Genomic DNA, 16,246 nt, shown 5'->3' with positions numbered 1-16,246 from the left:
TTTTTTTTTTTTTAGACACCAAAACCCCTTTTTTTTAAACCAACCCCAAAAAAAAAAAAAAAAAAAAAAAAAAAAAAAAAAAAAAAAAAAAACACCTACCCTATTCATTAATTGAAACTTGAAAATGAAGACAGAAGTGAGCAATCTACTTTTCGCAGATTCGCCACTGGAAAAAAAGGGCCATTGTTAGAGTATCTTTTGTTTCTTCGTGAGCCTGTGTGAAAGTTCACCTCCAGGCTGAACAGAGGCGGAGGGTAAAGGGGGGAGGGGTGTTTCATAGTCACTGACGATGAAAACTTAGGGGGTGAGGGTTTTGTGAGGGGAACTGTGACTCTGAGTAAACTTTGAAACATTTTGGGAATAATATCAGGAGATTATCCACGCACAATTTACATGTACTCATTTATGTAGGTAAAGATATGGCCAAAGCTTTATTTTTTTTATTTTATTATTATTTTTTTTTCAACAGGATGTAGTATAATTTTATTTCTCCGCCTTTCTTACCTGGGGCATCACCAGCGTGTCAAACCCGAGAAATGACATCATTTTTAAGTCAAAATAATCAAAGTTTCCCCCAGGAAAACCGGCTTCTGTGGACTGACAAAAAATTAAATTTTCATGCAGTACCACGGGAAAAAGATACAAGTTATAAATGGGAATCTATTTTTCTTGTATATTCCAGGCAGCCAATCCCGGAGCTATCCTGGAAGATTTCATCCGCTGGTACTCACCTCGTGATTTCATTGAGAGTTCAGAACTAGATCAATATGGACAGAAGAAAGGTACGTACATACATTCCTACGACTGTCCAAACGGGAAATGTTGCTAGTTAGCTTGAAGAGTAGCGCGCCTGGCCGCGCCCTGCCTTCTAAACGATTGGTCACGTTTTCAATTCCTTCTAAGGGCGAACTTTTTCCTTAAACAGTTAATTAAGGCACACACTGAACTGTTGCACACAGTCGCAGGAAATGACATCATTTTTAAGTCAAAATAATCAAAGTTTCCCCCAGGAAAACCGGCTTCTGTGGACTGACAAAAAATTGAATTTTCATTCAGTACCACGGGAAAAAGATACAAGTTATAAATGTGGATCGATTTTTCTTGTATATTCCAGGCAGCCAATCCCGGAGCTATCCTGGAAGATTTCATCCGCTGGTACTCACCTCGTGATTTCATTGAGAGTTCAGAGCTTGATCAATATGGACAGAAGAAAGGTACGTACATATATTCCTACGACTGTCCAAACGGGAAATGTTGCCAGTTAGCTTGAAGAGTAGCGCGCCTGCCTTGTAAACGATTGGTCACGTTTTCAATTCCTTCTAAGGGCGAACTTTTTCCTTAAACAGTTAATTAAGGCACACATTGAACTGTTGCACACAGTCGCAGAGTCCAATTTTTACCAAATTGTTACAGTCGCATCCTTGGACCATACCGGGATAGCATACCAAATTTCATCGCTCTAGGACAAACCGTTCTTGAAATATTTTGTAAACCACCTTTTCCCATTTAAACCTGTAGTACCTACACACATACATACGTAGGTACATACATACATACATACATACGTACAGACCATGAGACAAACCGGTCTTGAGATATTTTGTATACAACCTTTTCCCATTTAAACCTGTGGTACATACATACGTACAGACCATGGGACAAAAATCACTTTTTTGACATCAGGGGATCCCAAAACGGATATTTCCAACCATTTCCCGATTTTGAAAATTTGGACCGATTCCAATACTTTCATTACTAGTATAGCTCGCTATACTGTAGTAATAGAAAGTAAAAATGAGACACAGTTTACACCGCACATTAATTTTCGTTCTCGGAACGGCTAACATCCTCCTATCCTGTCCTCAATCTCTCTTCGATTTCGGGACGATTAGACCTCCGCTATTGATTTCCCGATTTTGAAAATTTGGACCGATTGCAATACTTTCATTACTAGTATAGCTCGCTATACTGTAGTAATAGAAAGTAAAAAAGCTCATTTGAAAGAAAGTAGAAGAGATAGAGAGAGAGAGAATTTCCTTCATAAAGAGAAGATAGTTGAGAAGGAAGGGAGATATGAGAGAGATGGAAAATTAGAGGTAGGAGAGAGAGAGAAAAAGAGGGGGAGGTACATTATTTTTCGTATTTTATTTCCATTACGTGAGATTTGAACGAATTGGTCCCTCTGCCTCTTCCTCCCTCCCTCTCTTTTCCTCTCTTTCTCCATCTCCCTCCCTCTCTTTCTCTCCCCCCCTCTCTCTCTCCCTCTTACTGTAAGTTTAATTGAATTCTGAAGATAGGATTGTCTGTGATCACGTTATGTCTCTAGAAAGCAATTCGAGATTTCATCTAGATTTCTAGAAAGCTCTCTGAAAGCTGGAAGAAATGTAGTTCGACATTTCGAACAATTGTCTGATTGTCTCTTGAGTGTGGATGTAGAAAACCTCTGTCCGGCTGTCTGGTGTTTCTTTTGAAATATGAACTTTTTTACTTTCCTATTAGTCCTGTGTAGGAAGCCTATATTCCAGGGGTGGCCACTAACCTTCTTGCCTTTGCTTATTGAGGATTACCATCAAAACATTAAAAACGAGATCAATCGTTCTTCATTTCCCCAAAGTAAACTAACCATGGCCCCTTAATAGCCCCACTCAGCCCACCCATTGCCCCACTGAACCCCCATCCTAGCCCCACTCAGCCCACACATAGCCCCACTAAACCCCCATCCTAGCCCCACTCAGCCCACACATAGCCCCACTGAACCCCCATCCTAGCCCCACTCAGCCCACACATAGCCCCACTGAACCCCCATCCTAGCCCCACTCAGCCCACACATAGCCCCACTGAACCCCCATCCTAGCCCCACTCAGCCCACACATAGCCCCACTGAACCCCCATCCTAGCCCCACTCAGCCCACACATAGCCCCACTGAACCCCCATCCTAGCCCCACTCAGCCCACACATAGCCCCACTGAACCCCCATCCTAGCCCCACTCAGCCCACACATAGCCCCACTGAACCCCCATCCTAGCCCCACTCAGCCCACACATAGCCCCACTGAACCCCCATCCTAGCCCCACTCAGCCCACACATAGCCCCACTGAACCCCCATCCTAGCCCCACCGCCAAATCTTGCCCCCATTTTGAAACATCCCCATTAATGTCAGAGTCAGAATACACACACACACAACAGCAGCTTCTGTTTTTAACAAAAACATTTTTCCCGAGTATTAGAACTAAAGTGCTCTTGAATCCTACTAATACACATGTAAGAGCAAAAGAGCTCTCCTTCTCCCTCTCCCTTCCACTTTTTACTTTCCTTATCCTATAGGAAGGAAAGTAATGGATCTACACTCTTGCCCTACACGCCGCTCTTCCGATCTGGAAAAAGCAAAGAAAATAAGAAAGAAGTTCGAAGGAGAAGAAGAAATAATAATAATAATAATAATAATAATAATAATAATAAAAAAAAAAAACAAAACAAAACAAAACAAACGAAAAACAAATCTCAGATAAAAAGAGGATATCGTTTCATTTATGTTTGGAAACAGAGAAGTAAAAAATATAAAAAAATAGATCCGGGAAAATCCTTTAAAATAATGAGAAAACGGAAGGGAAGGAAAGAGAGAGAGAGAGAAAGGGAGAGAGGGAGTATGAGAGAAAATGTAAGAGAAAGAGAGAAGGGAAGCATTTAAGGGATTTTAAAGGTTGAAAGGTGTACACAAAGAAAAGAATAGAGAAAATAGAGGATAGGGAGAGAGAGAGAAGAGGAACAGGAATAATGTGAGAGAGATAGAGCGAGAGAGAGGATGATGAAAAAAAGAGAGAGGATGATGAAAAAAAAAAACAAAAAAAAAAAGGATGATAAGGGGGAGCTACCTAGTACAAAAGAACTAAAAATGTAATTATATGTTTGAAAAAAAAAATAGACTTAGAGAGAGACAGAAGAGGGAAAGAGAGAAAAAGGTGGCACACAGCTTGAGGGATAGAAAAAGAGAGCGAATAAAAGATAAAGAGGAAAATAGGGGAGAGATGGAGTGAGAGAGAGATGATAATCTTCTCTCTTTATACCCCCAAAGCTCTCCATATTTTGACAAAAGCACACATACACACTTTCTTTCTCTCTCTCTCCTCTCTCTTTCCTTCTTTCTCTCTCCATTATTCCTTACCTTCTTTCTTCTCTCTTTCCAAAAATTGTATTTTTTTTTTTTTTTAATTTTTAAGTCCAAAATCGACCGCCTACGGCGGCCAATTTTCGACCAAAAATTTCCTATCTTAAAATACTCCCCGTGTAATGAGGGATCATTAAAAAGTGTCCGAAAATTGAACTTTTTTTTATTTTTTTCAAGTCCAAAATCGACCGCCTACGGCGGCCAATTTTCGACCAAAAATTTCCCATCTTAAAATACTCCTCGTGTGATAAGGAATCATATAAAGTATGAAAAAAATTGTTATTTTTTTTCGAAGTTCGAAGCAACATTGACTTTGATATCTGGATGAGTGACTGTCCAGAAATTCAAAATCCGGCCTTTGTCCGTGATCTCAGGTCATAAATAGACGTATGGCGCACTCTACACTGTGTAATTTTCTATTATTATTATTATTATTCTAATGCACTCGAAATAAATCAAATGAGAAAATGATTTTTCTGCCTGAGTGGGAACGCATTCCGCGTCTGCCATAATGTTCTAGTCTTGTGTTCTACATAATGATGATTTTCAGTGGCGTGGCGTGAAATAAAATATTGAGAGGATTGGAGCTGTTGCACTGGCTGGGGAACTTAAAATAGGGGGGATACGGGATACCAGCCTGAAATTTCCCTTGCCTAAGAAATAGCAAAGGTTGAGTGCGAAGGGCATCCACTCATAATTTTTCTGTACCCAAAAAACAAATGTCAGTCCAAAGCAATCACCAAAAGAAGATAGCTCATTGCGCTGGGATGTAAACTCCTCATCCTAATTATCTTCGAGCGTGCCTGCCTTAGGTAGCGGATGACCAGATCCTGGTCATCCTGGCAATCTCTTACCCTGTTCTCCTTGCACCTTTGATTTCGGGACGGTAAAACCTTTGTTGTTACAGTTCCCTTTAAACAGACTGAAGAGATAGATCGTATACGTATGTGTAGTTTTGTGTAGTCCCATTATTTCAGCAGTTTAAAAGGTTCAATTCCATTACAGGCAAGATGTTCCCGTATGTCTAGCACGTATTTTCGTACAGTCCTAACATTACTCAATGTGTCAAAGTTGAACAGAACCTCTAGACGCTGTCAATATATTAGAAACCCTTTAATATGTAACCTATATCCTGTCCAGAGAAGTCCCTTTTCTTACAATTTGACAGCTCTGAGAAATCTTCTCCTTCACACTCTGTTTCCTTTGGCTCTTTACTCACTTTTCCTCTCCCTTGCTTCTCTCTCTCTCTCTCGCTCTGTCTTTATCTATAATTCTATATCTTTCCTCTTTTCAGCTACCTCTCTCTCTAACCCCTTCTTCTTTTTTTTTTTCTTTCTTTCTTTTCCTCTCTTTCTTATTTCTCTTAATTCTCTCTCCTTGTCTCCTCCTAATCACGTAGCCAATATGTCACATGACTTTTCCCCATTTGGGACCTCTCCTCTCTCTCTTTCTCTCTCTCTCTTTCTCTTTCTCTCTCTCTCTCTCTCTCTCTTTTTCTCTCCTCTTTCTCTCTCCCCCTTTTCATTCATCATGAAAATTACTTTCAAATAATGGAAATGTCTTCTTCTTCTTCTTCTTTTCCTTCCTTCTCCTCCTCCTCCTCCTTCAATTCCTTCCACTTTTTTTATCATAAATGAAAAATGACTTTTTATTCTTTCAAATGGGACAACTCTAAAAAAGTAACGTAAAAGAGAGAGAGAGAGAGAGAGTGGGGGGGAGAGAGAGGGCAATCGATAAAGTCCAGGAAAAGACGACAGTCTGAGGTCTCGCAGACTTGAAGTCAGTTTTTTGGCGCCTTCAATATTTGCTGAACTGTAGAGGTACTTTTTTTTTAGCTGAATTGCTTTTGCTCGACCTTGTTTTGTCTGTTTGCACAATTTTCAGGGCTTCCTCTTCTCCTCCTCCTCCTCCTCCTCCTCGTCCTCCTCCTCCTCCTATTCCTCCTCCTCCTTCTTCTTCTTCTTCTTCTTCCTCTTCTTCTTCTTCTTCTTCTTCTCCTTTTTGAGGAAAAACAAAACAATACAACTTTTTTTCTTCTCCAGTAATTGGACTAATTTGTGTTGACGCTAATTGGTGTTTCCTCCGTATCTAACTGGGTTGGTAGCAATGAGCCATTGAGGTATGTCTTGTATGGCTTCAGTTCTTGTAAATCCTCTCCAACACATATCCTTTTGTTGAAGGAACAAAATGAAGAGAGAGAGAGAGAGGGAGAGAGAGAGAAAAGGAAAAGTACCTATAAGAAGGTGAGAGAGGTCTTATAAATGGATTTTTAATGACATCGTTTAACCTCTCTTTCTCTCACGCACGCTGTCTGTCTGTTCCTCCCTCTTTCTCTTTCTGTCTTTTTTACTCTCTCCCCTTCCTTCTCCTCTCTCTCTCTCTCTCTTTCTCTCTCTTCCTATGTATATCCCTCGCTCCCTATCCCTCTCTCTCTCCCTCTCTCTCTCTCTCTCTCTTTCTCTCTCTTTCTCTCTCTTCCTATATCCCTCGCTCCCTATCCCTCTCTCTCTTTCTCTTTCTGTCTGTTTTGCTCTCTTCCCCTCCTCTTTTCTCTCTCCCCTTCCTTCCTCTTTCTTTCTCTCCCTCCCCCTAGACTCTCGACGTTTAATTTTTTAAACTTGACACACTTGCTACCGTCCATCAACCTCAGTGGTGTAGTGGTTTGGGGTTCTGGAGGTTGGTGGTTCGAGTTCAAGTCATAGAATTAGAACGAGGTGTGATAAATAATCGGGGAACGAATGACAAGAGTAGGCATATTTTCCTTTCGGGGATTTGACCGCTGGAAAATTGACCACTGCTCGAATAGAAAATGAATGGAGCAGGCTAAATAATAAATTTATCATTGGTTCCAATGATATGAAACAGAAGTTTAAAGTGGATATTTGATATTTTTTATTTAAATTTTCTTATCACTATTTATATAATTTACATATTTTATTATAGGTACAAAATTATTTAAATTAATACATGAGCCAATTCTATAGAGATTTAAGCTTTTTTACAATCGAAAAAACATTCATAGGTAAATTGGTAAATAAAGGTACTGCTTTACACTCTCCACTACAATAAAATTTACCTAAAGATAACAATCAAGGAACTCAAAGCACTAACAACCAACAATAAAAGGACATTAAAGGACCATGTTTTTTACTTCATTACTTCTTTTCATTCAGAATCATTCACGCCTGTATCTTTGTCTCTTGTGATACCTTTGTCTCGCCTGTATCTTTGTTTATTTTAACCTATTCCATATCTCTAGTAGCGCGATCAAACTTTCTTGACTTGACGGGGCCATCTATGCGAGTCGAAAGAATTCGTCTTGAACGAATCGAAAGCGGCGTCTCTTCTCCTTCGGGGACAGTTGCCCACGGACGTAACTTTGTCATTGAACCCAAGCGCTCCGAGATCATTGTGAGCGCCACTGCCCATAAACACATCTCTGACATCTCCCGTACAGCCGCCATGCTCATACAGACGCACACACCCACCATGCGTGTTCACAGAAGACGTCCGATCGTTGAAGTCTCCGGGCAGATTCTGGCAGCCTTCACCGGACATTTCAATATGACCTCCCTTGTGGTCTTTGTCACGGAACAACCAGATTCGCCAGCAGGAGCCGCTGGTTATCAGGACACTCAATACGGTCACGAACAAAGCGAACAGAACTGATTTGGAAGCCATAGCTACACAGAAAAAGTTTTTGATAGTAAAAGAAGATAGTAAAAAATATTTAAACGCGATAGAAATGTTCGGTAAAACCGTAATAACTTGAGAACTTGGCAATGAGCGTTGTACGAACTGTCTGGATTGGTTATCTTATGTTGACTGATTTGTTTTCCATGTGATCTGATGGTTTTATATTGAACTCAAGACTAGGCGCTCAGTCGTGGGTCCAATTCCTATCTTGCAGGCCTAGTTGGCTTGAGAGGTAGCGCGCCTACCTTAGGCCAGCCATTCACTATCAGGTGTACCTGATAGTGAGTGTCTGGCCGAGGTCGTGTAAGCTCGAGGTCGTGGGTTCAAATTCCGCCGCTCTCAGATTGGATGCGTTGTCGCACTACTTTATGGGTTTTCAGGCGCGCAGTCACCTGAAAAACCATACCAATAAAACTGATAGAAAGTTCATAGATAGAGGATCTCTATCTTTCCACAGGTTCGGTTTTGTAGGCGACCATGGCACGCGTTACCAAAAGTCGCGCGACTTACACTTCCAACGTGCGACGTTCCTGAAGGAATACCGCAATATTATCCCGATTTTTTTGCATTTGAGTGTACATTTCTCTACAGTCATAATGATTACTCTTTCTACTACACTCGTATGGTATTGGTATTATTATATTTTCTATTACTTCCACCAGTGCTCCGTGCAATTTTATTATTTCATTTCATTACTCAGGTAGAGTTTTCCCTATGGAATGTCGGTATAATTATTATTTTGAAACTACTGCTACTGCTTCATCCCCATTCAGCTTCTCTCTGCGAGTGTATCAGATAATTTCTATTTATGTACCAATAGGTAGGTACATCTACATACCTATTGGGTAATAAAGAGTGGGTAATCCGGTGAGTGGTGAAAAGGATAAAGGTCAGTTGGCACTTGGCAGAGAATTGACGGTCCAGCCGGGCTAAGGCCAGCCACTTACTATCAGGTAGGCCTGACAGGTACACCTGATCAGGTCCGCCTTTCAGGTCTTTTTTTATTCATTTCTTTTCAGGTCTACCTGATACCTGATGAGCAGTTGAGCACGCACACTGTCAGGTAGACCTGTCCGGCGGACCTGTAAGGGTCCGCCTCTGAGGTCTACCTGACACTTGATGAGCAAATACACTATCTCTAATGCACTGATGCTGCACATTGCTTTCTTAAAGCAACTCAACTCATAGTCAACCCTCCTCCTCCTTGTTTCAGATCAATCTGAACATTTCCAACAAGTGGCTCTGGCCCGAAGATGACTCCCCGGTATTCTACAAACATTTCTATCAGAAGGTCACCTGGCAAGAGGCCCAGTCTGTGTGCGAGTACAACCGAGCCAAATTGGTTACAGGTAAGCGTCAATGCCATTGATATTAGTAAAGATGGTCACATCTCTTCTTGATCCCTTGTTTGCTGCGTCTATTTTGTTTAGAACTATTGTAATGCCCTCGAGAACATTTTAGAAAGTTTTTAGCAGGGGGACCTTTCAAGCGAAGAAGAATCAAGTCATCGTAAAATCATATTTTTAGAGGTTTGCTAGAGGGAACTGTAACAACGGAAGCCTTATCGTCTGAAAATCGAAGAGAGGACAGGAGAAAGCCAAAGCCAACTGTTCCAAGAACGAACCATCGAATTCGGATTTGTTAGATTCGATGGATTAAAAAAAACGTTAGTTAAGGTCCTAGATATGCACATTGATAGAAAGGGATATCTCATATCTTGATTGAACTGATAAAAGGAGGTATGATTGAAAATTTATTCGCAAAAGGCTTCGGATTTTGTGAGGTTTCCGATGTTTCAAAAGAATCAAATAATTCAAGTTAATGAATAAAATAACTAACCTGGATAGTATTGAAAGAGAGAGAGAGAGAGAGAGAGAGAGGGAGGGAGAGAGAGAGAGAGGGAGCTATGGGATTTTAGCATTATACCTACCTCAGCAAAAGTTTATAAAGGGCTTAAAAATATTTCAGCTCGCATCGAATATGCATGCTCGTAAACCATAGTGGTTGAAAAGATTAGGGGAATTTGAAAATTTTCAACCATTTTCAGCATTAACTGGTATCAAATGCAGGGATTGATCAGGGACGATTTAAACAGGGTCCAGCACTCTAACTCAGTCAGTGCGATGCAGTGAAACGCCTGATAGACCCAGATGAGATGACACTATAAAATTGACACTAAACAATCTAAACAGCCTAGGTAGATCAGTGAAGTTTTAAGGTCCCGCGTTCGAATCCCACCATCCATCGACGAAAATTTGCACTCGTTTTTCGATTACAAATATTTCACTTTCTGGTTTTCTCATGTTGACCTAGCACCTAAAGGGAAGTATTGTGTCTCTTATCGCCCATCTGATGAGGGACATACTACTAAAATTCCATACCTCGGCTGGGATTGAACCCACGCCCTCCTGTTTACCAGGCGAGCGTCTTGACCACTACACCACCGAGGCAGGTAAATTAATAAAATCAGGTAATACGTAATGCCCGCCACTCAAGTTCAGAGTGTCCAGGCTGTCTCGGACTATCTGACAGACCTAGGTCAATCAGATAGACTTGGGTCTGTCAAGACAGTCTGAGCTTGAGTCGTGAGTGGCGGGTATAAGAAGATGGACTCGAAATTTTCAAAAGGTAATCTAGTATACTTTTTTGTATCTGGGAACAGCCCATATTTCGGTAGCATAAAAAACAAACGAACAGCAAACAGATACGACTCTTTACAAATTTACATACACGTACATAATATATGTAATAATTAATGTATGTTTCATTGTTTCAATTTGATCAACACAATATCGTGTCATACAACCCAACTTCACGCGTCGTGTCGTAAGACCAAAAATGTGATCAAATATAACCACAGCCACAGCCCTTCTTCAAGTATCTCAAACCGTTCTCAAGTGGTCAGAATCAGATCTCGACCCAGCAGAACTACCGTATTCCTACAAGCATCTCGGGATTCTCGGGTATTTCCCAAGCATTTTGCACCTTCATACAGTTTACGAGTAATGATTATAAAATTATATCTAATGTTTACTTATCTCTATTAAAAGTTGACCAGACTCTGGTCTCACGACGGGAATCACAAGAACCTGTTCTCTGTTCTGTAAACTCTTCACTACCTATGAAGAGGATACTGCGTGATACAATGTGCAGGGGTTTCCTGTTTTCTAGTTTTCTTTGTTTGATTTTTTTGTCATAAATTCATAAAAAAAGAGATTCAAAGTATTTTTCTGGAGCAATGTCATTTAAATCCCCTGCTGTAGAATCTTGGTTTTCCACTATTGAGAGTTTGAGACTACGACGTTGGTTTTCCACTATTGAGAGTTTGAGACTACTCATTACAACCTGTCAAATACTGCCTGAATACCATGAAATTTAACGTATGGATGTAAAAAAGGTATCAATAGGTACTTGGGGTTTCCGGGAGTTCAAAATTGAAGAAAATGAAATGATGAAGATGTTTAATACATAAACTAAAGTTCTGAGAACAGAGATAAACTTTTTTTATGAGGTAAGTTCTCTATAAAATCAAATTTCAAGTTTCGAGATTCATTCAGTTTATCGATAATAATCAGACTTACACGGTCAAGTTCAACAAAATAAGAATAACAGTGCAATTTCCATTCTGCCATTTTGATTTTCCGTGTTTATTTCCTTGTTAGAAAGCTAGAACCGCGATTTTTTTTTTTTAAAATACTGTGTTGTGTGAGAATTCTTCCCACCGATTTTCAAATTCAATGGGTTCGTCCAGACTCTTTTTGTCCATCGTCGCCCTCATCCTCCTCTGCTCGCTGTTCCCCACCAGCTACTGCTGGAAAGTCTATCTCTACCGGGACTCGGATTATCGTGGTGGCCATATTGAAATGGAAGGAGATGGCTGCCAAGGAATTCCTCGAGACTTCAACGACAAAACGTCCTCGGTAAACACACACGGCGGGTGTGTTCGTCTGTACGAGCATGATGGCTGTACGGGCCGGACTCTGGAGTTGTTCCCGGGTAGTGGAACTCACATGAATTTGAAAGCGCACAAGTTCAATGACAAGGCGACGTCTGTGGGCAATTGTCCGCGCCGGAGAAGAGAGGCTGGTCGTGGGCAGTTCAATTCCTTCTGGTGAGATAATGGATGGAACTAAGCCAGACTTCACTTACATCGTTGGACGTACCATGGTTCTAAGACCTGCTTCAAACCTTTGAACTTTGTCCAGCTTCATCAATATCGGACCAGGCAACGGCGAGTTATTGCGGAACAAACATTGACGTCTGTGGGCAATTGTCCGCGCCGGAGAAGAGAGGCTGGTCGTGGGCAGTTCAATTCCTTCTGGTGAGATAATGGATGGAACTAAGTAAGACTTCACTTACATCGTTGGACGTACCATGGCTCCAAGACCTGCTTTAAACCTTTGAACTTTGTCCAATTTCATCAAAATCGGACCAGGCAACGGCGAGTTATAGCGGAACAAACATTCAAACAAACATCCAAACCAAATGCAAAACGAAAACGTAGACCTTCACTTCGTTCGGTCAAAGAAGAGGTGTAGAATATTAAATATGGCATGCGACTTACTGCGGCACCTAAGTTACTTTCTACACTTGCAGAACCCGAACACTGAAGAGCTGGTAAACAGGAGGGCGTGGGTTCAATCCCAGCCGAGGTATGGAATTTTATCCTCAATATAATTTGAGAACTTGACCGCAATAATGGTAGTAGCCTACTGCTGGAGTAAAGGGACTTTTCAGTACTATGCGAGCAGTATAAATAAGCATTATTATTATTATAATTATTATTATTTATTTCTCGTCGTTTTATTCTGACGCGAAGTTTTTTCAATACCGATGCAATACTGATTACCATTTTGTTATCATTAATGTTTACATTTTTTCCTTATGTACTTTCAAACCATGTGTGTGCGGAGAAAATCTTGGTTGGAAAAACCCCGTCTTGGGTTTTCCGTTTTATTGCGATAAAAGTACTCCCTTGGCGTTTTATCAGGACCGGTGGCCGTCTGGGAAAATACGTGCTGCTGGCTATTTTGACATGCTCTCCATCTCAGAAGAGAACGCTCCTTGGAGTGGGAATTTGAGAGAGAATATATTAGAGAGATGATTGGGGACTTTTAGGCTGGCCCTATACGAACCTACTCGTATAGGGCCAGCCTAGTGAGCTTGTTTGGTAGCACGTCTGCCTTGTAAGCGCTACGTCATATCGCGGGTTGAATTCCCACCAGGTACAAATTTAATCCGAAACAGATAAGATTCGTTCTCACAACTGCTGGGTTTCTCCTATCCTGACTTCCATCTCGGAGAGTATTTTTTTCCGGTAGATATGATTTTTTTTTTTTAATACCTACTCATCTCTTTCGGATGAGCGTCTCCCGGCAAGCTTATTCTGTGTAGAATCCAAAATCCTACATAAAAATGATTAGAAACTGCCAAATGACCTTTGAATCGAACCTGGAACCCTCCGCCAAAGTTGAAAGCGCTTGCAAACACGAGTATAACTCCCATGTAATCAGAGATAATGTAAATGTATGAGAGTAATAACAGTCGAGTCTGGTAATTGAGTAGAATGAGAATTTGGCATGCAACTTTGTTCTGATAATGATTACTACACTCACGAGCGGAAAAATTGGGACGGACTCGGAACTTTTTCAACAATGTTCCCATTGAAAATAGAGTTTAACTGGAAAACTGGCCAATTTGGCAATTTTTTTTTTTTTTTTTTTTTTTTTTAACATTGTGTGGTTGGTACCCGGATGCCGGATGGATAACTGTTTTTCAGGGTGAAATCAGCTTGGAGAGAAAAGAGTTAATACCAAGAGTTTACTCTTATTGCTCTAATGCTGTACAAAAAAATTCGTAATTAAATATGTAAAATCTAGTTTCTCACCACCTAGTACATTTCACCTGTCTGCTCCTGTAATAATGTCCACCTTTGTTTGCAAAGTGTACCACTTTCCTTCTAACCCACAACCTCTCCTACTTCCCACCTCTTTCTCCTCTTCCCCTTCACCTTTCTTTCTCTTCCCCCTCTCCTCCCTTCTTCCTACTTTCCTTTTCCCCTCTCCATCATATATAGTGGATACCTGTTTCAAATTTCATTCCCCAGTGAAAAGTTTCGCGCGAGGAGTGGGAGAGGTGTGAGGGACCGAAATTACAATTTCATCGATTAAAAAATTAAAAACTTTTTCACCCCCCCGCCCGACCGTTGCGTTGACCCCGGGGTAAAACACCAGGGTGTTGATATCAGGGTCGAATTTACCCGGAAAATTCATAAATATATGTATGATCTAAGTTCTAAATATTCTAAATGGTGAATTTTATTTTATTAAAACTGAAAGCCTCTTCACATTTTTTGTTGATATTTGGTTCGTTGATATCACAGCATTTTAAAGACCTCCTTCAATAATAATTATAAAATTCCGTGATCTCTATTTTTTTTTTTTTTTTTACACGCTAAGCAGCAAGGCCGTATGTGCTATAATTTTTGATGTGGTCATTTCTCATTCAAAGAAGCTACTCCATGCACCCGTTCTTGAGTGCACCCCGTATTCCAAAAGCCGAAAAAAAATCGACACTGCAGGGAATCGAACCCTGGATGTCCAGTGTGCAAATGGACAAACAATTTTAAGGTTTTGCTACAGCATAAAGTTTCACAATTTAAATACATTATAAGTACCTAGTCCAAGTAATAAGTCGATAAATACAACATGTGAACTTTACCCCAGAATATAATTTTACTAGTTTGTTCTGACGCTAAAATAAACGAGACCCGAGTCTCTAGGGTGCAATACAAGTGTGATAACCACGGAAAGTTTGCATAGCAAATACAGAGAGAAAGAGGGAGGAGAGAAAGTTGGATAATGAGTTGGTAACTATTAGCTATGTAGGTAGGTGTTAAATGTTTGTGTAGCTAAGTAGGACATATTGAATGTTTAATAAGAAGCGATGTCACACCCACTAATACTTTATTTACTTTTTATTCCTATGTATTGAATACGAATCGTATAAAAGTGGAAAAGGGTATTCAATTATTTCAATTACATATTTCTAGTAACACAGCCTGACCTAATAAATTTTGTATAATTTCGTGAAAGTTGGTTTTACGTTATGTACGTACACCTTTAAAGCTGTGTCCACACATAGTCGACGCCGACGTCCAAGAGTTCAATCTATGTTGTCGAGGTAGTGTATGGTTTCAGTCGACGTCGATCGACGGCGTCGACTATGTGTGGACACAGTTTTACACCCCTATGTCTCTCGTTAAAGTCACCCCAGTTACTAGTGTGGGATAGGTTGAACCCTATATTCCCAGACAATGTACTGGTAAAGACGGAGCCAGAGGTAATTGGGTTTCTAGTTTTGCCTTGCTTTATATTCATGAAGGAGACAGCAAGGCGGTATGAGAAAGGAAAATACGATGTCAACTCCGTAATGAAAACAGATGACAGCAAAGTGCCTTTTGCTTTTCCTGATGGGAAAACTTTAGACTTTGTTTTCTGAAAACTTGTACACCAACGAAAGCCCTGTTTACTTTCGACTTAGGAACTTTCATATACACATGTATTAGTATGCTTTGTTTGCATTTAGTAACAAGAAACAAGTTGACAAGACACAGTGTATTAAAACAAAGTACAGACTGTAAAGAGTCAAGTCGGGGGACGTCAAAACCCCCGTGCCGAAAAAAACTGTACCTTCCATCCTTTGAAGACATCACCCCTTCCTAAAATAACTTGAAAAGCAAAGATTCTAAGAATCTGATGATCGAACAAAACTTTTTGCCAGTCTATTAAGCGCGTTTCCACTTGATAAACATTGTTATTAGACCTAAAACTCCTAAAAACCAATCTTGCACCAAAACCTTAAGCTCCTAAAAACTCGTTCTAGACCGATATGACCGCATCCAGACTGCAAGTAAAAATGGATTACGAAATTTAAGCCCGATGTGATTGAATAATGCAGTAGCGAGATGAGAGACAGCTTCTGCAAAATCCCGTCAACCCACGCCTACAACTATGGGAGTAATTTTCCCCGGGATGTGGGATGTTGCGTGGGGGTATCCGCCGCAATATACGGTCCTCTCATTCTGAGCTGCATAATTGATGCTCAACTCTGACGGTATACCCTGTACCCCTTTCCCGGCCCCATCAACCTATCCATTTCATTCCATCCCGGCACAGTCTGTGTGAAAAGTTACGTGCACAATGGGTTTGATGCTTTGATGTCTTGAATGGAATGGTTTTCGATAACTATGTATTTCAAAGTTGGATATTTTTGATATCCTGATTTCACGTCAATAGTTATAAAAACATTTCCTCTGCTTGCCGCATCATGCGTTTATATGGAAGTTAGCGCTAGTGTATCAGTATAGTAGTCAAAGTCTTCA

General features: G+C 40.5%; 2 protein-coding genes across 2 annotated transcripts; one reads left to right on the top strand and one right to left on the bottom strand.

Moving 5' to 3' along the window:
- Window positions 1-7,035: 7,035 nt before the first annotated feature.
- Window positions 7,036-8,024, bottom strand: LOC103509026. The gene has a single exon (XM_026823679.1). It carries the CDS (start codon window positions 7,846-7,848, stop codon window positions 7,435-7,437), a length of 414 nt encoding a protein of 137 aa, XP_026679480.1. The 5' UTR covers window positions 7,849-8,024; the 3' UTR covers window positions 7,036-7,434.
- Window positions 8,025-11,358: 3,334 nt separating this feature from the next.
- On the top strand, window positions 11,359-12,473 carry LOC113467478. The gene is made up of 2 exons (XM_026823682.1): window positions 11,359-11,949; window positions 12,160-12,473. Exons 1-2 carry the CDS (start codon window positions 11,601-11,603, stop codon window positions 12,186-12,188), a joined length of 378 nt encoding a protein of 125 aa, XP_026679483.1. The 5' UTR covers window positions 11,359-11,600; the 3' UTR covers window positions 12,189-12,473.
- Window positions 12,474-16,246: the final 3,773 nt, after the last annotated feature.

The sequence above is a fragment of the Diaphorina citri genome, unplaced genomic scaffold, assembly GCF_000475195.1.
Source record: "Diaphorina citri unplaced genomic scaffold, Diaci psyllid genome assembly version 1.1 scaffold22, whole genome shotgun sequence".
In the NCBI taxonomy this organism is placed as follows: Eukaryota; Metazoa; Arthropoda; class Insecta; order Hemiptera; family Psyllidae; genus Diaphorina; species Diaphorina citri.
Note: the sequence above shows the minus strand (reverse complement) of the source record. Positions and strands in the feature narration are given on the sequence as shown.

Coding starts and splice junctions, on each gene's coding strand:
- LOC103509026 (XM_026823679.1), bottom strand. CDS start 7,848: ATGGCTTCCAAATCAGTTCTGTTCGCTTTGTTCGTGACCGTATTGAGT.
- LOC113467478 (XM_026823682.1), top strand. CDS start 11,601: ATGGGTTCGTCCAGACTCTTTTTGTCCATCGTCGCCCTCATCCTCCTC. Junction 11,950..12,159: donor GCGCCGGAGAAGAGAGGCTG/GTCGTGGGCAGT, acceptor GAAGAGAGGCTG/GTCGTGGGCAGTTCAATTCC.